Raw genomic sequence first — 20,737 nt, 5'->3', positions numbered from 1 at the left:
TATTCGAAAGTAACACACATTAAATAGTGATGAACGGACATTCAAAACTGCACAACTACTGAAAAGACTTCATCTTTTGCAAAATCTACTTTAAAATTCTTTGTTCTTGTGGAAAAACAAGGCTAGACCAAAGGCAAACCTAAATTTGATCACTCACATAAGCAGTTTTTTGGGGGAAGCTGTTGGTTTGAAGGTAATCACATTTCTAATCAATCAAATTTCCAGGACACAATTGAATTTGAATCATGAATTTTTGGATAATATAGTTTTAAGTTTTATTGAAATTTGACATGAACAATAAATTGTAAATACAATCACATCAATGAACAAAACGCCACGGGTTGTACGATTAAGCCAAACCAAATTTTGTAGGGCAGTTTCTTAAAGGTGTGAAGCCAACAATTTTTAAAAAACACAATTTACCTACTCTACAAATGCAAAACACAGTTAAATGTTACTTTCAGTACAAGAAAACTTAAAAATGGTTAAACTGCAAGCTCATCTTAAAACTACTAAGACAAAACACTAGCATTTACTGTATATACAGCATACTCCAATGGCAGTCTAATCCCAAAACTACAAACTAGTGAAACTGTTCAATATCAGTCAATTCTGCAAAACCATGATTGAAAATTGTGCCCAACATCTGAAAGCAAAGTCCAAAGGATCCTTCCAAACTGCTAAAAAGTAGCTTAAAAACAAAATAAAAAGCATCTTTCCCCTAAATTGGTTAAGGGAAAATAAGCCAGAAATGTCCAAGTGCATTTATGGAAAAAAAAATCTGGTATATACAATAGTGATTCTTGATGTCAGCAAAATGCAAGTGGCAGCCAATCTGTACTGAAGGATGTAGAGTTATGCCAATCAGATTTGAAGGTTGCAGAGTTTAGCCAATTTCACCGAAACCCCCATTTCTTTACTTCCATTGCTGCCCATAAGTATCCTGATAAAACTCCTGGTTGTCATTATTGTAACCATAGTTACCAGAATAATCACCACCTTGCTGAAGAGGCTGCTGAGCGATGGGTTGCGAGCCCCAATTCTGTTGGTTGTTGGTCTGGCGTCGTTTGGAATCTGGCTGGTTATACCCATCGGCTTTTCGCTTTCCTCCTACGTTGCCGCCACGGTTGCCTCTACCACCACGGGCACCACGTCCTCTTTGTGGTGGCTGTGGCCCCCCTCTGCCACTCCTGGCACCTCTTGGAGGTCCCAATGGCGCTCCACGTTGAGGGTACCCTGCCCTTCCTCTGGGTGGGGGTAGACCGCGACCTCTGGGAGGTGGGATTGCACTTCTACCACCCCTTCCACCTCTTCCTCTCTGGACTGGGTATGCATCATCGTAACCATAATATGGATCTTCATATCCACCACGATAATCATGATAATCATAGCCATAGTAATCATCATAGTAATCTTCATAGCCATAATAATCTGGGGGATAGCCATAACTACCTCCTCTACTTCCACGGACTCTGCCCCTAATCGGAGGTGGCATACGAGGTGGGGGGTAGTAGTAATAGTCTTCGTACCTATAAAAGAAAGTTTTGTAAGATTGATAAAAAGAAAATACAAGACACATCAGATTACTTTTTCTCCAAAACAATCAACTTACACTTGAGTCCTTGTAGCCTGTCTTTGAGCTTGTCGTTCTTTCTTTTTCTTATCTGGTGGCTTTGCAAGAACTATTTCAATATCTTCGCCTTCAACTTCTCTTCCATTCATTTCTCTCATCGCCTGTGAAGGAAAGAACATGAGTTAGATCAGGAGGATGCCATTCAGATCAATGCATGAGACCCTCAACTTCACTTCTATCATCAGCACATCCTTTTATTGGACACGAGTCTGGCGAATCTACTGTAAATAGCTGTATTTTGAATCCTTGGACGCATAGAAACATAGAAAATAGGTGCAGGAGTAGGCCATTCGGCCCTTCGAGCCTGCACCGCCATTCAATATGATCATGGCTGATCATCCAACTCAGTATCCCGTACCTGCCTTCTCTCCATACCCCCTGATCCCTTTAGCCTAAAGGGCCACATCTAACTCCCTCTTAAATATAGCCAATGAACTGGCCTCAACTACCTTCTGTGGCAGATAATTCCACAGATTCACCACTCTCTGTGTGAAAAAAAACGTTCTCATCTCGGTCCTAAAAGACTTCCCCCTTATCCTTAAACTGTGACCCCTTGTTCTGGACTTCCCCAACATCGGGAACAATCTTCCTGCATCTAGCCTGTCCAACCCCTTAAGAATTTTGTAAGTTTCTATAAGATCCCCCCTCAATCTTCTAAATTCCAGCAAGTACATATGAAAGTCCTGCCATCCCAGGAATCAATCTGGTGAACCTTCTCTGTACTCCCTCTATGGCAAGAATGTCTTTCCTCAGATTAGGAGACCAAAACTATACGCAATACTCCAGGTGTGGTCTCACCAATGCCCTGTACAATTGCAGCAGAACTCCCTGCTCCTATACTCAAATCCCCTCGCTATGAATGCCAACATACCATTCGCTTTCTTCACTGCCTGCTGCACCTGCATGCCTACTTTCAATGACTGGTGTACCACGACACCCAGGTCTCGTTGCATCTCCCCTTCTCCTAATTGGCCACCATTCAGGTAATAGTCTGCTTTCCTGTTCTTGCCACCAAAGTGGATAACCTCACATTTATCCACATTATACTGCATCTGCCATGCATTTGCCCACTCACCTAACCTATCCAAGTCACGTTGCAGCCTCCTAGCATCCTCCTCACAGCTAACACTGCCCCCCAGCTTCGTGTCATCCGCCAACTTGGAGATGTTGCATTCAATTCCCTCGTCCAAATCATTAATATATATTGTAAATAGCTGGGGTCCCAGCACTGAGCCTTGCGGTACCCCACTAGTCACTGCCTGCCATTCTGAAAAGGACCCGTTTATTCCTACTCTTTGCTTCCTGTCTGCCAGCCAGTTCTCTATCCACATCAATACTGAACCCACAATACCGTGTGCTTTAAGTTTGCATACTAATCTCTTATGTGGGACCTTGTCAAAAGCCTTCTGGAAGTCCAGATACAAGTCCACTGGTACTCCCTTATCCACTCTACTAGTTACATCCTCGAAAAATTCTATAAGATTCGTCAGACATGATTTACCTTTCATAAATCCATGCTGACTTTGTCCAATGATTTCACCACTTTCCAAATGTGCTGCTATCCCATCTTTAATAACTGACTCTAGCATTTTCCCCACTACCGATGTTAGACTAACTGGTCTGTAATTCCCCGTTTTCTCTCTCCCTCCCTTTTTGAAAAGTGGGGTTACATTAGCTACCCTCCAATCCTCAGGAACTACTCCAGAATCTAAAGAGTTTTGAAAAATTATCACTAATGCATCCACTATTTCTGGGGCTGCCTCCTTAAGCACTCTGGGATGCAGCCTATCTGGCCCTGAGGATTTATCGGCCTTTAATCCATTCAATTTACCTAACACCACTTCCCGATTAACCTGGATTTCACTCAGTTCCTCCATCTCATTTGACCCCCGGTCCCCTGCTATTTCCGGCAGATTATTTATGTCTTCCTTAGTGAAGACCGAACCAAAGTAGTTATTCAATTGGTCTGCCATGTCCTTGATCCCCATGATCAATTCACCTGTTTCTGACTGCAAGGGACCTACATTTGTTTTAACTAATCTTTTTCTCTTCACATATCTATAAAAGCTTTTGCAGTCAGTTTTTATGTTCCCTGCCAGTTTTCTTTCATAATCTATTTTCCCTTTCCTAATTAAGCCCTTTGTCCTCCTCTGCTGGACTCTGAATTTCTCCCAGTCCTCTGGTAGGCTGCTTTTTCTTGCTAATTTGTACGCTTCATCTTTTGTTTTGACTCAGCTCCTTCCTATCCCAATTACATGCACTAACTGCATGGAAAACCAATGGTTATAGATTAAACTTAGTATATCATGATAATCTGTTGGCACGAAAGCAATACATTATACACAAACAACATTAAATCTTATTGACCCATGAAAATTTGAAACATTTCAACCTCTAATTGAATTTCATCACGGGATATTACTACGCCTTAATTCACAAATATACTTTAGTCAACAGTGATGCAATGATATCCGAATCATACACGGAATTGCTCGTGCCCATCATCTGTTCAAGTAAGTCATGTTTTAAATTTTAATGAACTAGTATTAATTCACTTACTTTGGGTTGGAAAGAGTGAAATTAAATTAAACTAAACATGTTACAGTATTAGTTAGAGATTTCAGACATATGCCAAAAGGCCAAGGAAATGGCCATGGTCAATTTTGAACCATGTATCATAAATAGCATTAGGTTGAATAAAATGAACCCCATAAATCATCAAATAAACCATTGATGTCTAAAAAAAAATCAAGAAAATTAATCAATGAACTTGCAAAACTGTCACTCTGCCAATGTCAAATCCTGATATAACTGAAATAGGTTATCCACTTCAATATGTACAAACCTTTACTGCCGAATCTCGGTCCTCAAAATGGACAAATGCATAGTCTTTCAATTTTTTCACACGTTCCAGTTTCCCAAACTGACTAAAAGTCTTTTCAAGGATATCTTCTGTAACAGAGCTGGCCAGGTTTCTTACAAACAGAACTTTGACCTGTACAAGATAACAACGAACAATAAAGAATTAAAACTAACAAATTCAGTTAACAGCATTACACTTTCTAACCCAGACACTTACATATCATACAGTACTAGAACAAAATGGCACATATCTGGGTCAACAGATCACTGGTAAACATTCAAACAATTGTGACATTAAACACAGGGATTTAGGAGGAAAGTTAACTGACGCAGAATGAAGTTAATAGAATCATTAGAACTACAACATGGACCTACCAATTCCTTAAAAAAAGAAAACTGACATTTGCAGAAAGGTAGAAATTCAGAACTTTTAAAATACTAAATTGTGCACACGTGGTTTTACAAATGACATCCAAATAACCCTTACAAAGGAGAATGAGACTTCAATGTTTCATATTTCAGAGTGGCTTGGTAGTTTGAGATCTGAGGGAGGGGGGTTAGCGGAGGACAACTTTAGAGTATGAAAATAAATAGGCTACTGGATGTAAGTGAGGGAAGATAATATGCTGCTGGGTGCCAATGGAGTGAATGATCTCTTTTTCTTTAGTCGTGTTACCTTTGCCATCACCTCCGGATCTGGTTCCTCTACTGGATCTGCCCATTCCACAGTGACAACATTTCCCCAAACCTTGACTTTTCCGCTCATTAATCTTCGCCTTGCCTGTGCAGCAGACTTGTGATCCTCAAATTCTAGAAAACAGAAGCCTCTGTTTTTCTTCTTATCATCAGGCTGATGATAGAGAATAACATCAGTGAGACCCTCTGCAGAAGAGAAGGAAAATTAATTGTATTAAAATAATCTTTCTAAGCCAACCAAAATACTGGACATTAAAATAGGTTCTAACTGGTCAGAGATACAATCTATTACATTCAATTGGGAAATATACACATCTGTAAAAATTACATGGTAGTCAATACCACGTCATTGATATTTTATCAAATATAGGGCAAAAAGAGTTAACTTACAAGAAGAATATTTTCTTGCTTGAAAGTTGATAAAAGGGAATTAATGGGGCAGCTAAGAGAATCTATTTTCTCCAGTGGGTGAATCCAGAAAAACACAGAACACAAAGGTTCAAGTCCATGTATTCAGGAACCACATTTCAACATAATTTTTAATATATGTAAGAAACATTTACCTAAAATGCTCCTGACACAGGGAATCAAAGACAGCTTTCAAAACCAAAGTATGTTTTTGTTGGACAAGGTTTTTCAGGAACGGGATAGGATGTAGAGAGGCAAAGGGAGACTTATATGACACAAGAATACCATCATAGACATGCTCAACTGAAGTAGATTATACTGTAAAATGAAACAAACTTTAGCTAAAATGTCAGGCTTATTGCCTTTGTTCCCATTATCCACATGGCCCCATACATTAGCTCAATTACCAAATAAAAGGCAAAAAACAAAAATACTATGCAAAATAACGATTGTTATATTTAAATCATATCACTTCAGCTGGCCCGCCGAGTTCCTCCAGCACATTTGTTTTTCAAATGAAGAACCATAACAGGTCCACGGATGATGCGGTCTCCCAGGTTCTGCACACCGACCGCGCTCTCTCTCTCTCTCTCTCTCTCATCTGGACAGCCAGAAGGGGGGCTATGTGAGGATGCTGTTCATTGACTTTAGTTCAGCTTTCAACACAATAGTCCCCAGCAGACTGGCTGAGAAGCTGCTGGAACTGGGGTTTAGCACCCCTCTGTGTGCCTGGGTCCTGGACTTTCTCACGGCCAGGCCCCAAGTGGTCAAAATGGGAGAACACACATCTAGCCCCCTCACCCTGAGCATAGGATCCCCCCAGGGTTGCGTCCTTAGCCCCCTACTGTACTCCCTGTACACACATGACTGTGTGGCCAGGTTCAGCTCAAACTCCATCAGCAAGTTTGCTGATGACACTATGGTGGTGGGCCGGATCTCCGACAACAATGAGAAGGCCTACCGGGAGGAGGTGGCTGATCTGGCACTCTGGTGTCAGGACAATAGCCTCCTCTTGAATGTCAAAAAAACTAAGGAGCTGATTGTGGACCTTAGAAGGGCTCAACATCCAAGGACATACACGCCACTGGAAATAAATGGGTCTACCGTGGATAGGGTGAGCAGTTTTAAATACTTGGAAGTCCACATCAAAGAGGATCTGACATGGGCAACGCACATTGCTGCACTGGTGGGTAAGGCAAAGCAGCGCCTTTACCAACTTAGACAGCTGAGGAAATTCAGAGTGTCTCTGAGGATCCTTCATTGCTTCTACTCTGGGGCTGTAGAGAGCATCCCGTCCGGCATATAGTCTGGTTTGGGAACAGCTCTGCCCAGGCTAGGAAGGCCCTGCAGAGTAGTGCGTTCGGCAGAACGCACCATGGGAACTACACTCGCCCCCCTGCAGGACCTATACATCAGGAGGTACAGATCCAGAGCAAGCAAGATTATGAGGGACCCCTGCCACCCCAGCAACGGACTGTTCCAGATGCTACGGTCAGGCAAGCGCCTCCGCTGTCACGCTGTGAAAACGGAGAGGACGAGAAGGAGTTTCTTCCCACAGCCATCAGGACTGTTAACTTTTATAACTGCAGGGACTACATTTTGACTCAATTTTGTCTTCTCTGTATTAACTTTTATTTATATGCTGTAACTGTAATTCTTTTTTTTTTGCACAAACCGCAGGCATTGCCACTTTCATTTCACTGCACAACGTGTATGTGCATGTGACAAATAAACTTGACTTGACATATTTGCAAAATGCCCACGTGAGTGAACCACCAAACCAATTACTTAAAAATAATAAACAGAAGAGTCGATCACATTAGAATTAATACAGGTCCCCCCGTCCCCCGTCAATTAAATATATTTTTTTAAATCAGAAGTTTCAACCTAAACTTTTTTGTTTAAATAGTTGTTATTTTTGGCATCCAAGAATCCTCTGACCTAACCTGTGACTTTGCTGAATTCTTCCATTATGTTTTCCTTGGTCTTGTTCTTTGGAATAGAACCAACAAACAGTCTATTGTTGGCCACAGAAATGCAAACTCCAATGTGTTTACCAGGACGGATTTCACAATTATCGCACTACAAAATAAAAGAGACAGATTTAGCATGTTAACATTTGTGCAGCGTCCCAGTGACTTCAGTTGAAACTGAATTTAATATACCAGTAAAAACATTCAAAAGAATCTGCCGTTGAGCCAAAACGTTCAAAGTGTTTCATTCATGAAGTTTTGTAGAAAGGATTTTAAAAAAAAATTAAATTCTTACCAGTTTGACAGCCTCTTGAGCTGCATCTTTGTTGCAAAATGTCACAAATGCGTAGCCACGGTTTTGGCCTGATAGGGGATCCATCATAAGTCTTAAGTCCCAAATGGCACCCGCTTTTTCAAACAATGGGACAAGTTCATCTTCATACAAATCCCTGGGTATCTTCCCAACAAATACCTAAGTGTCCAAGCAATTAAGTTGCAAATTTATTGTCTGAAAATTTTGCCACGCTGCAACTCCGTGTACTTTGGTCCAAGTAACTAACATAATGCAAATTACAATCAAAAGATTTTTAAAGACTTTTATATCTGGATTGCAAAACAGGTAACAGGTGGTTGGATATACAGTTGGATAATTTGAGCAGCAGGAAATTATTCCAAGTCAGTTATATGTACTTTTTTGTATAAGATAAAAGCAATCATTATATTAACATTTTCACCCGAATTCCTTTGATTTCTATTCCCGCTCCACAACGGAAGTCAATTGCCCTACCCGATGGAAATTCCTCACAAGTATGGTGCAAATTGTAATACATCCTATCTATCATTGAATAGTGTGGATCACAGATCACATTGTAATAAATCACTAACCTCTGTTCCAATTCCAGGTTGTGGCCCTGAATGCACGCCATCAGGAGGAGGGCCACCATACTTCCTTTGCCCTGTGGTTACATCCAAAGTATACCCTGTCCGTTCTAGCAGTGCCTAAACAATGTAGTAACAATTTAGTGCAAAATCCTTACCAGCATACAGTATTTTATGAAACATTTGCCTTGCCAGAAGAACTACATAACAAGTAGAAATGCAAACAGAACCATGGTCAAACTTATGTTTATAAATAAATCAGTTGAGCAATCCAATTAACTTAATTCCATTCCTTCTCTCCAGAGATGCTGAATTAATCCAACATTTTGTGATACCTTTGATTTGTACCAGCATCTGCAGTTATTTTCCTACACAACTTAATTTAATATATACATGTGACAGCACAGGTGTAATTCTCAAAATATTTATGTTGTCATATCCCACCAAATTCATATAGGTTCATGGACTCAAAATAAGGCAGAGACAAATATTAAACTTGGAATTACAATGGTGAATACCATCATGATGAACACTAACCTCTTACCTTCAGTTCTTAAAACTGAAAAAATACACATAACTACCAAATCATTTAATCACTGTACCCTTGCACTCTAAACTTTCCCACGCTTACGATTTCACAACACTCTTTAATTTTTGTCCTGATGCCAATCACCTGCTTGGCTCAGACAATATAGTCCATCTCTTTACAAACAGTACACTCTCTATTACATTAACATTATAAACTAAAATTAGAAGTAATACTATAAAATGTCATGGTATAATATTTTATCTAAATAAAGGTTTTTGTAGACTTTGTTTATAATTAAAGTCATAGTGCAGAAAAAAACCCATTTAGCCCAACTTGTACATGCTGGCCAAGATGTTCATTTAAATTAGTCCCATTTGTCTACATCTCTTTAAACCTTTCCTATTCATGTGCTTGTCCAAATGTTTTTTTTAAAATGAGATTGTTCACTACACTGAAGAAGTTGCCCTTCAGGTCCATTTTAAATCTTTCTCCTCTCATCTTAAGCCAATGCCCCCAGGATAACTATATAGTTGACAATATTTGGAGCTACTGCCTCAATCACAGGGTCCATGATTCAATCCTGCTCTTTTGTGCTGCCTGAGTGGAGTTTGCACATCAGAAGAGATATGATGGGAGCAGATTTAGGCCATTCGGCCCATCAAGTCTACTCCGCCATTCAATCATGGCTGATCTATCTCTCTCTCCCTCCTAACCCTATTCTCCTGCCTTCTCCCCATAACCTCCGACACCCATACTAATCATGAATCTTTCTATCTCTGCCTCAAAGTTATCCACTGACTTAGCCTCCACAGCCATCTGTGGCAAAGAATTCCACAGATTCACCACCCTCTGACTTAAAAAAATCCTCATCTCCTTCCTAAAAGAACATCCTTTAATTCTGAGGCTATGACCTCTAGTCTTAGACTCTCCCACTAGTGGAAGCATTCTCTCCACATTCATTCTATCCAAGCCTCTCACTATTCTATTTCACATGTGTGGGTTGGTATGTTAACCTCCACTCTAAATTGCTCCAGTGTGGTGACTGGCCATCATACCAATCACTCACAACTCTGACATATTAACTCCATGTCCACCAGTTTAACCAACTTATCTTCCAATATATCTTACCTTGATTTTTGACTCATCAGGACCCTTTGTAGCATCCTGTACTTTGTTACCTTGCTTCTCCCGTTGTCTGTAGGTCTTCATTACTCCACACAGAAAGGCACTTTTATTCTAGAAATTAATGAAGTTAATACCAATAATTTGAATCCATAATAATGGATAAAAACATTTGAAATGAAGAGCCAAGTTTTATGATGTCTAATCTCACAAACTTTTAAACCATTTGATCTGTATTCATTGTTTGATGTAATTTTTTGACATCTGACTTAAATTCTCTTTCCTATGAGACTAAATGTGCCCGGCGCAGCTCGGCTGCGGGACTTAACATCGCCGGCGCGGCTGCGGGACGTTTCAGTGCCCGGTGCGGCTCGGCCGCTGGACTTAACATCGCCGGCGCGGCTCGGCTCGGCTGCGGGACGTTTCAGTGCCCAGTGCGGCTCGGCCGCTGGACTTAACATCGCCAGCGCGGCTTGGCCGCGGGACGTTTCAGTGCCCGGTGTGGCTCGGCCGCGGGGTCTTCCATCCCCTTACGGGGGCTGTGCGTGTCGGTTGCCTCGGTAGGGGTCGAGCTGCCTGTCCGTGGGCGCGGGGGGGAAGAGAGTGGAAGTTTTGTTGCCTTCCATCACAGTGAGGGGGTGTTTGGAGTCACTGTGATGGATGTTGGTGTTGGGGTCGTGTGTCCTGTGTTCTTTTCATTTTTGCTGTGTCTTGTGACTGCTGAAATTTCGTTCGGTATTTATACCGAATGACAATAAAGTTCTGTTATATGTAACCTAAAGTCAATCATTTTGCATTATCAAATTTCAATAAGTATATTGTTGCATAACCACTGCATACCAGCAGAGCAGACACGCATTTTATTTTACCTGCACGTGTGATAGGTCACTTTCTTTAAACTGTTGCAAGACAGCCAGTGCCCCTTCTTCATTGAACTCCCTCAGGGCATCAATGGCTCTTTCATCAAGATCAGCATAGGATACCAATGCTGAAACAAAATTCAATACAAAATTATTAGATAAAAAAGGTGGTTCAACGTTCTAGCTTATTCACGCAGAGTGTACCAATATTATCACTGCCTTCTAAAATTTATATTAATAATGATAGGAGCCAACAAAAAAAAACACCATTGAGTTTCTAGCTTGTCTATTTTTACTTAAAATCCTTTGGACTACTTTAATTTACGGCCCATATTAACAGCTCTGATTAAGCTTTCATAAATTGCCTGGCTAAAAGTGTTGAAAGTAATAAGAGCCATCATGTCTTCATTATGTATTTGCATGCTATATCAAAATATGCAAATATCTTTGAAAAACAGGAAAAGTTGGACCTCATGTACAATGAATCAAAATTCAGATCCATAAAGGGATAATGTACATATCCTTTTTTTTAAATTGGAATTTGAACCACTCCATTTAACTTATCTACATCCTCTGTATCATCCAGTTAAAAATGCAGTGCCTGATGCACCAATTTTCACCATTTCAATTGATTTAGATTGCAAGCACCAAATACTAGAAATGCAGTAAATGGCATAGGCGTTAACATTTTTTTTTTAGCAACAGCAACCTCAACTTATAAGGAATATGTTACAGGGATGACAGCCACTCTCTGCTCTTACTCAGCATGCAGTTTAAATTATTTCATTTTCCGTAACTGAATATTTTTGGCATATGTATCATTATGTATTTTAAAATCAAAACTAACAGAATATGCATAGTCCATTAAATGCCTTAGCTCCATTGCCACATGAAAAATATGATATAATTAGAGTGCAAAATAGGGTAATCAATGAACCCCCTCAGTTAAAGTAGTACGCCATTATTGGAAGCAGTTAAAAACCATTGCTCACCTTCTGCACATGCTAAAAACATATCGCATAACTCCATTTTGGGGTTATCGATGCAGCTTAATAAACATTGGCAGTTTCGGTGGGGCTCAAAATTATGAAAGGTTATAAATTAAAATTTATAAATTCATTGAAATGCCTCAAAATAATTAGGCACAAAACACATTCATGTTTTGCAGTTTTCACATAGAATTTTAATAAAGTTCACTGCTTTTTGAACTTTAATTATGAAAATACAGGAAGCTTTTTTGAATCAGTTCAGTGGCAACAGCCATTGTTGGGTGCTGCTTGGGGTAATTTAATTTTGAGCCCTACATAAACTGAGATGAGGAAAAACTTCTTCAGTCAGAGGGTTGTGAATCTGTGGAATTCTCTGCCTCAGAAGGCAGTGGAGGCCAATTCTCTGAATGTATTCAAGAGAGAGCTGGATGGAGCTCTTAAGGATAGCGGAGTCAGGGGGTATGGGGAGAAGGCAGGAACGGGGTACTGATTGAGAATGATCAGCCATGATCACATTGAATGGCGGTGCTGACTCGAAGGGCCGAATGGCCTCCTCCTGCACCTATTGTCTAATGTCTATATGACCTCCTCCTGCACCTGCACCTATTGTCTATTGTCAAAATAATGCACTACTAATACCACTACAAATGCCGGCAGAAATTATACACAGCAATCTCTTTTGAATTCAACAAATACATTAAGTCTCAAATTTGTTGTCAGGAGAAAGTCAAATATTTTCCTGTTACACATTATGTTCAGGTTAAAGCATTAGTTTGGACTACTAAAATCACTTGTTATATTATACCTGTTTGAAAGATATCATCTAGCCTTTCTGCTACTTTCTGTGGCAAGCCAGCATCTAGTAGCACCTGGTAGTGTTCTGAATGGGTGGCAGCAGATGAGGTATCCATGGGTTCTTCCTCCTCCTTCACCTGCACTGCATTTCCATTCACTTCAGTAGCCATTTCTAATTATAGCTGGAATTAAAAAAAGATATTTAGACGTTTTTTTCCTTCCGTACATCAAATGGTCACAAGGCTTTATTTCAAATGCTACGTAAGCAGTGGGGTTTGGGCTGTCCAGTGGCTAGAAGTCTGTCCCCACGCTCTGGAGTTTAGCTGCAGCCTAGATGAGATGATAAAGATCCTTCTGTTCAAAGAGCATTTTAAAGATCCCAAAGATAAATCTGGGCATTTCTTAGTTGACTGTAGACTACAACACAAAATCTGCCCACTATACACCACTCAGAAACAGAGATGGCTAGTGTCGGAAATGGAAATGTCACACTGGTTCAGCAGGGATGCTCTGCGCTTGAAAATCAGTAACCTTAGTAAATCTGCAAAGAGTGGGCGTGATGTTTCCCAGGTGAAATAAGTTGTTCTGATGGTGCTTAATGCCGATACATGGTACAGAGGAAAATCTTCTAGTACTGTATTATCTCAGCAAAGATTTATTTAAAACATTAATTTTACCCTCTACTATTTTATGTTTGATAAGACACAACCCCCTCGCCCCTCAGTTATCTTTCATCATTGACCAACATACAATTATTCAAGCAAATTCACTAAATACCTAAACCACTGGAAAAGGAGAAAAAATAACATTCCTGGGTCTTTTAATCAATGTATAATTCCAGATCAGATTGATATTCCCGAATGAAAAAAATCTATACCGTCCAAAATAAATCTCTCAAAAAATTCATACAAGCTACATCTGTGCAACTTATGTTTTGCACGGTGCATATATCAAAGAAGAATTTCTACCAAGAATTAATTTTCAATGGCAAGGAAGGAATGCCATTGAAAGGACAAAGGAAAAATCAATTTATGTAAACAGTGCTTCTACACCTGTTAGCACACAACAAAAGCTTCACAATGTACCTTGCTTGGTACATGTGACAATACACTAAACTTAAACTCAACTGTAGAATGAATTTCTTTTGAGCAGATTAGGCCAATGAAAATTAGTAAATGAAAATACTTTAGACAATTAGTAAAATTAAAATAACATATTTGATGTGTTTAATAGTCAGTTGCCTCAACCAAGATGAATCAAAAGTCATGGCAGCAGCAATTTCTCAATCCTTGTTGAACACACTAAAGTTCCATAAGGACCGAGGAATTACAGGTATTACGATTATATCGAATAAGCTCAGAATCTGCAAACCTGTTAGTCCAATTCATCTGATATCACGAGAGAACCACCCTGGAATAAAATTGGTTTTTTTTATTTAGAAAAAGATTATCGCATGACAGCCAGTTTAGTGTTAAAGGTTGTAGAGTCTGGCTAACCCCTTAACCAAGAATCAATGAAAGTGGTAGTTGCCGTTTGCAAACATTAGCTTCCAAGAAACACAATTTTATACTTCAAATAACATTTTAGAAAATTGCCAATGCAATGTAATGGTTTTAAAGATGAGAAATTAGCTTTGACCAAACAGAAGCAGTTAGAGGCTGTTCTTCAGATTAGAGGGAAGTTTAAAATGCAAGTATTAAAATGAAGGCTATTAGAAATGTGTATTAACATGCACAATTCTAAAGGTGGTAATTTGGATAAACCAAGCTTACTTCAGGAGGCGATAGATCGGTGAAATGAACAAACATATGGAAGACTATATTTAATTCAGGTGCTGTTTTGCGGACCACTACCTCCCATTTTACACAATGAAAGGAAAACAGCAGAGAAACTTGAAATCTCACACACACAAATCCCTGAAGTAAGCAAGCACGTCAAACTTGAGAATTGTAGCGTTTATTTTGATGAACAGGCAAAAAAGTATTTTATACATGTACAACTTAATGCTAAATCTCCAGCTATTTCTGTAATAATACATGGAGAATGTTCGGCCTTAGATAGTTCCACCTTACAAGAATGATAACAGGAATAGGACTGCAGTTGTGTGTATAGAAATATTAAGTATAATAAAGAATAATGTTGAACGAATCTGCCTATTTTGGTAGTTACACAGAAAGAGGGATAAAGAGAAAGAAAATTGGGGACCAAAACACTGCAGAGGTTGGGAATTTGAAATAATGCTCAAATCCCTCAGTAAGTTAGGTAGTATTTGAGACTGTTTGAAAAGCTCTTGCAAAGTGTATCCAAGTACATAATAAATTTCAGATTTCCCATCACAGGCAGATTCCCCCCCCCCCCCCCCCCCCCCCGTGTTAAATTGAGTTTATTGTCACGTGTTCAAAGATGGTAAGATGGTACAATCTTGCTCGAGGCATTTACTCAACCAGCGATAAACCCATGTAAAATTTCAGAAACTTAAATACATTCAAAAATGAATTACACAACTTGGAATTTACATGTTTGGTATGTTTCTGAATTATCTATTGATCAAGCAGAACTTGGTCCTCCACTTTGGACTCACGACAGAAGCCTAACCTTCTGTACAGAGCAATTCATTCCAATAGAGCTCATAATGCAGTCATTTAACAAAATGATGGTCAGTTTCAAATGATATATTTCAACAAAACAATGGACAATATTTCTGTATTGACGTTTCACACTAAAAGAAATACAGTGTCATGTAATCAATTATTTTTAGGCTTGTGTATAAATCAATTGTTATCCACAAAACACAAGCCCCAACAACAGAAATTAAAATCTAAATTGCAGTGGGTTTTTTTTTTAAACGACTTTGTAAGCTATTTTACAATCATCTCTTTCAAAACTTCTGGTTAACATACTACCCAAGTCATTACAAAATTATTTTGTAGCCCACTGATGCCCAGAATAAAAGCAGTTGATTTAACACCAAAACGTTGCAGCACATTCAAAATCAAAATTTAAATCTAGAAGGTGCAGGAAATTCAGCGCCAAATGCCATTCTAGTTCTTGTGTAGAATTTGTGGTACGCCTGGCTAATAAAGCCCCTCAAAGTAACCAAGTTAACCATTATGCTATTTAATACACGTGTACCAAAATGTCCGATATGCCCATGCGTCAACTGTGCACAACAATGAGGACAAGGCACATGTTGTATCAATGGTCGATCATTACAAAAATATATACTATTCATCTTCAATAAAACATACGAAAAGGGCTATAATGGTTTAATTTTTAGTGCACGGTTATATATTGGAAATATACGAGTTGAATACCTAGCTAGGATTCAGCTGCCTATTCTTCAGCGGGGGCGGGATAAATGCATTTTTTTAGCTCTTGCATTTCACAAAGATATCGACTGATACCGTGTGAAATGATAATGCAACGTTCCTGGATTTGCAACAAAATGAACAGCGCTGAATGCATGCTGCATTTTCCAAGAAAACCACGGACCCTAAAAAGCGCGCCAGTTTTCTCGTCCATGCATGCATGGTGCGATCTATACATTTAATGCCGGTTTCGGGCGGGTTAAATAATCCCAATCCACCCCCGGGGGGGGGGGGGGGGAGCTAAATGCAAACCCTGGAGGGAAAACGAAGAAAGCTAGGGACGCCAATGCACGTTAAATTCATATTTGGATACCCATTGTGAAATCTAGCTAAGAAAAGGGTGCTCTGAATAAAGGGAGAGCGCCAAGCAAAGGCCCGCCAGTCAGCAGGCGAGTGGCCCGAGAATCTCTGCACACTTCACGCTTATTTTATGCCTCTCCCTGTAGTGCAAAGCGTAGGACAAACGCCTATGCGGTTGCAATTGTAGGTAAATAAAACATTGCAAACGGAATTTCTCCCATTAGAGGCGGTTTTTCCAGCCTCCCCCCGCTCCCCCAGGAGAGAACGAGGGAAGGACAAAGTGAGGAGGCGCCGCGGCCTAGCGGAGCGCCAGCCCTTCCCTGCCGCAGTGCTACCAGGCGGCGCGGGGAGAGGCTTAACGCTCCACAGACCGTCTCCAACTCGTTCCGGCCTCGGTAACTGGCCGTGCCGTGCCCGCCCGGCGTTCTTACCGTGTCTGCAAGCGGCGTTAGCGGGGCGCGGCGGCGGGCGGGCTCTGCCCGCGGTTGATGGAGTGGAGAGAGCTGGGGATAAAATGGCCGCCGTGGCCGCCGCCGCCGCCTCATGGATCCCGTCAGCGCTGCCGGCGTGCGCGGGGTCTCCCGCCCGCCTCCCGCACGGGCCGCCGTCACCACGGCAACGCCACGGCCGGGAAGGAGGGAGATGGCGTCGACGGACAACAATGGCGCCGACGGTCAACAACGGAGGAGGTGAGAGGGAAGGAACGTCATTGTACAAACTGCAATGTGCAAACTACATTGTACAAACTACACAAACTGCAAACTACATTGTACAAACTCACAAACTGCAATGTGCAAACTACATTGTACAAACTGCAATGTGCAAACTACATTGTACAAACTACACAAACTGCAATGTGCAAACTACATTGTACAAACTACACAAACTGCAAACTACATTTGCACAAACTACACAAACTGCAATGTACAAACTACACAAACTGTAATGTGCAAACTACATTTGCACAAACTGCAATGTACAAACTACACAAACTGTAATGTGCAAACTACATTTGCACAAACTACACAAACTGCAATGTGCAAACTACACAAACTGTAATGTGCAAACTACATTTGTACAAACTACACAAACTGTAATGTGCAAACTACATTGCAAATTGTACGGTGCAAACTACACTGCAAAATTGACAAGGATTCTTAAGCATTTCTCAAATTCTACACAATCCTACGGTTTTAGTTTTAGAGATACAGCAGGGAAACAACCCCCAGCAACGTTGCTGACCATTAGATCACACAAATTCTGTTTTCCCACTTTCGCATCCACTCCCCACACTAATTAACGCACAGACCCACATGTCTTTGGGATGAGGAACGAAATCGGAGCACCCAGTAGAAACCCCAGCGGTCACAGGAAGAACATGCAAACTCCACACAGACAGCTGCCCAGGTCAGGATCGAACCTGTCTCTATCACTGTGAAGCAGCAGCTCTATGTGATTGGAAAAAAATAATAAATCAAAGAAAATATTGTTGTGACAATTACACATCTCCTGCTTATTTTCAATCAATGGTGCTGAAATTTATTTTCTAACTAGTGGACCCGTTGGGCCCCAAACCTCTCCTGCATTGGTGCAGCGCCCTGTCCTCCCCCTCTCTCCTCAACCCTCTCTCCTCAACCCACTCCCCTCTCTCTTCTCCCCCCCCCCCTTCTCCTCCCCTCCTTTTAAACTTTAAAATGTGAATAACTTAAAAAATATAACACCGATTTCAATAAAACTACTTGCATTATCACTAAAGTGACAATGGTGAGTAAGGTGGGCCTAAAATTGTCGCGCTATCGTGTACCGTTTTGGCTGAAGTTCAGTCACAAACAAGATAACAAACGAGCGTTTTAGTATATAGATCTCATTCTGTAATTGTGAATTTTGGTTGTGTTTGTGATATCCTTCATGTGTGCCTGGGTCCTGGACTTTCTCACCGCCAGGCCCCAAGTGGTCAGGATGGGGGAACACACATCTAGCCCCCTCACCCTGAACATAGGATCCCCCCAGGGTTGCGTCCTTAGCCCCCTACTGTACTCCCTGTACACACATGACTGTTGGACCAGGTTCAGCTCAAACTCCATCATCAAGTTTGCTGATGACACTGTGGTGGTGGGCCGGATCTCCGACAACGATGAGAAGGCCTACCGGGAGGAGGTGGCTGATCTGGCACTCTGGTGTCAGGACAATAGCCTCCTCTTGAATGTCACTAAAACTAAGGAGCTGATTGTGGACTTTAGAAGGGCTAAACATCCAAGGACGTACACGCCACTGGAGATAAATGGGTCTACTGTGGATAGGGTGAGCAGTTTTAAATACTTGGGAGTCCACATCACAGAGTATCTGATATGGTCAATGCACATTGCCGCACTGGTGGGAAAGGCAAAGCAGCGCCTTTACCACCTTAGACAGCTGAGGAAATTCAGAGTGTCTCTGAGGATCCTTCATTGCTTCTACTCTGGGGCTGTAGAGAGCATCCTGTCCGGCAACATTACAGTCTGGTTTGGGAACAGCTCAGCCCAGGACAGGATGGCCCTGCAGAGAGTAGTGTGTTCGGCAGAACGCACCATGGGAACTACACTCGCCCCCCTGCAGGACCTATACATCAGGAGGTGCAGATCCAGAGCAAGCAAGATTATGAGGGACCCCTGCCACCCCAGCAACGGACTGTTCCAGATGCTACGGTCAGGCAAGCGCCTCCGCTGTCACGCTGTGAAAACGGAGAGGATGAGACGGAGTTTCTTCCCACAGGCCATCAGGACTGTCAACTTTTATAACTCCAGGGACTAAATTTTGTCTTCTCTGTATTAACTTTATTTATATGCTGTAACTGTAATTCTTTTTTGTGCACAATCCGCCGGCATTGCCACTTTCATTGTATGTGCAATCTTTTCCAATATAATCACTTGCAGATGTCCCCAGATGGATACAAGACCAATAGTCACTCCATTCAATCCTCCAGTCTGTTTCCCTCCCGAGCTTTACTTTGGGCCTTTCTGATTTAAGCTGCTAATTGTGTCTCGAGCTGTGCACAATAGGAATATCAAATGTAATATACTGAGCGGCTTTGCAGCTGTTGAGAAGTGTAATCATATCCTTTTGGGTGAAATAAAATTTTAAGGATAAAAACAGACATCTGAAGACCCAATACTGAACCCTTCAAATATAAAAAAATAATGGCATGCCTATTAAAATATTTCTAGCGCAGCCATAAAATGTATAACTAAAGTGTTGTTGGGTGCTCTTGTCACATAGTGGAATGATTTGTTGTTTGTTTGAGAAAAGCTAAAGCTCACCTCCAACCAGCATATTACGTTATCTAATAAAGCGGACAATCTGGGCATCACAAACCTATTATTTTAAATATATTTTTGATTTGAACCTTACTGATATTCTCAAGCAAACAAAAAACAGCTGTGATCTTATGAAAGAAATTCCCTGGTGTTTTTAATCCCATGAGATGGAGGGACAAAGAAATCACAATGATTTGCCTGCTTCATTGCAGGTAACACACAATATATTTGTAGAGCCATTAAATAATTGAATAAAGTTCAATCTGTGTGTCTGGCACTTGTGGATTGGGTTTTGCATGCAAAAGGTATGAACCCATTGTCTTAATCAGTTTAGATTCTATATAGTCTTAATGAGAAGATTCATATAATTGCAACTTTGCAAGTTGGACCATCTGTTGTTTAAAAAGCACTGGGGGTAATCCTAGACTGGTTGAAATTAAGTCGACTGGTGTACTGGTGGCACATTCTGAAGGTGTGGGCTTGCTGCCTTCAAGTATCAGAAAATAGACACTGATAACTACTGGGGTCTATAAATGATCACAAAATGTGGATAATTTGGATGCGGAGACAGTGTAGGTTTATTATTGCGTGTACCAAAGTACGGTGAAAACATTTGTTTCGTATGCTATCCAATCAATTCAAATATTACCCTTCATAAATACGAAAGCGAGGGGAAGTGCAGAATATCATTCTCAGTAATGTAGTGCATCAGTTTTAGAGATAAACCCTGGCTCATGGAAGAACCGTTCAGAAGCCTGATAACAGAGAGGAAGATGCTGTTCCAAGTTTCAAGTGAAGGAATGACCAGGGTGGGACAAGTCACTGATTATGTTGGCTGGGTTTCCAAGGCATTGTGAAGTGTAGAGTTAATGATGGGCAGTCTGGTCTGTGTGATGGACTAGGCGATATCCACAACACTGCAATTTTTTTGCAATCTTGTGCAGAGCTGATCCCAAACCATGCTGTCATGCGACCTGATTTACATCGGCGAAACCAAGCGCAGGCTCGGCGATCGCTTCGCTGAACACCT

At 40.9% G+C, this 20,737-nt stretch overlaps 1 protein-coding gene across 8 annotated transcripts in view; it reads right to left on the bottom strand.

Annotated features, from left to right (window-relative positions):
* The window catches only part of LOC144606868 (heterogeneous nuclear ribonucleoprotein R), a 33,175-nt gene extending 16,172 nt beyond the window's left edge, over nt 1-17,003 (bottom strand). For 4 of the 8 annotated variants that reach the window (XM_078423313.1, XM_078423314.1, XM_078423315.1 and 1 more), the window contains exons 1-11: nt 16,846-17,003; nt 12,757-12,928; nt 10,972-11,090; nt 10,109-10,216; nt 8,458-8,571; nt 7,868-8,044; nt 7,546-7,681; nt 5,172-5,377; nt 4,479-4,628; nt 1,613-1,734; nt 985-1,529 (exon numbers count right to left, since the gene is read on the bottom strand). In XM_078423313.1, coding sequence (XP_078279439.1) covers nt 985-1,529; nt 1,613-1,734; nt 4,479-4,628; nt 5,172-5,377; nt 7,546-7,681; nt 7,868-8,044; nt 8,458-8,571; nt 10,109-10,216; nt 10,972-11,090; nt 12,757-12,916 — 1,837 coding nt within the window. In that variant the 5' untranslated portion in view covers nt 12,917-12,928; nt 16,846-17,003. Of the gene's footprint in view, nt 1-257; nt 1,530-1,612; nt 1,735-4,478; nt 4,629-5,171; nt 5,378-7,545; nt 7,682-7,867; nt 8,045-8,457; nt 8,572-10,108; nt 10,217-10,971; nt 11,091-12,756; nt 12,929-16,845 lie in introns of those variants that run through there. The other 4 variants (XM_078423317.1, XM_078423318.1, XM_078423319.1 and 1 more) reach the window with 2 other exon arrangements.
* Between the last annotated feature and the right edge of the window lie 3,734 nt (nt 17,004-20,737).

The sequence above is a fragment of the Rhinoraja longicauda genome, chromosome 27 (genome assembly GCF_053455715.1).
Source record: "Rhinoraja longicauda isolate Sanriku21f chromosome 27, sRhiLon1.1, whole genome shotgun sequence".
Taxonomy (NCBI): Eukaryota; Metazoa; Chordata; class Chondrichthyes; order Rajiformes; family Arhynchobatidae; genus Rhinoraja; species Rhinoraja longicauda.
This window is presented reverse-complemented; position numbering and strand designations above follow the sequence as displayed.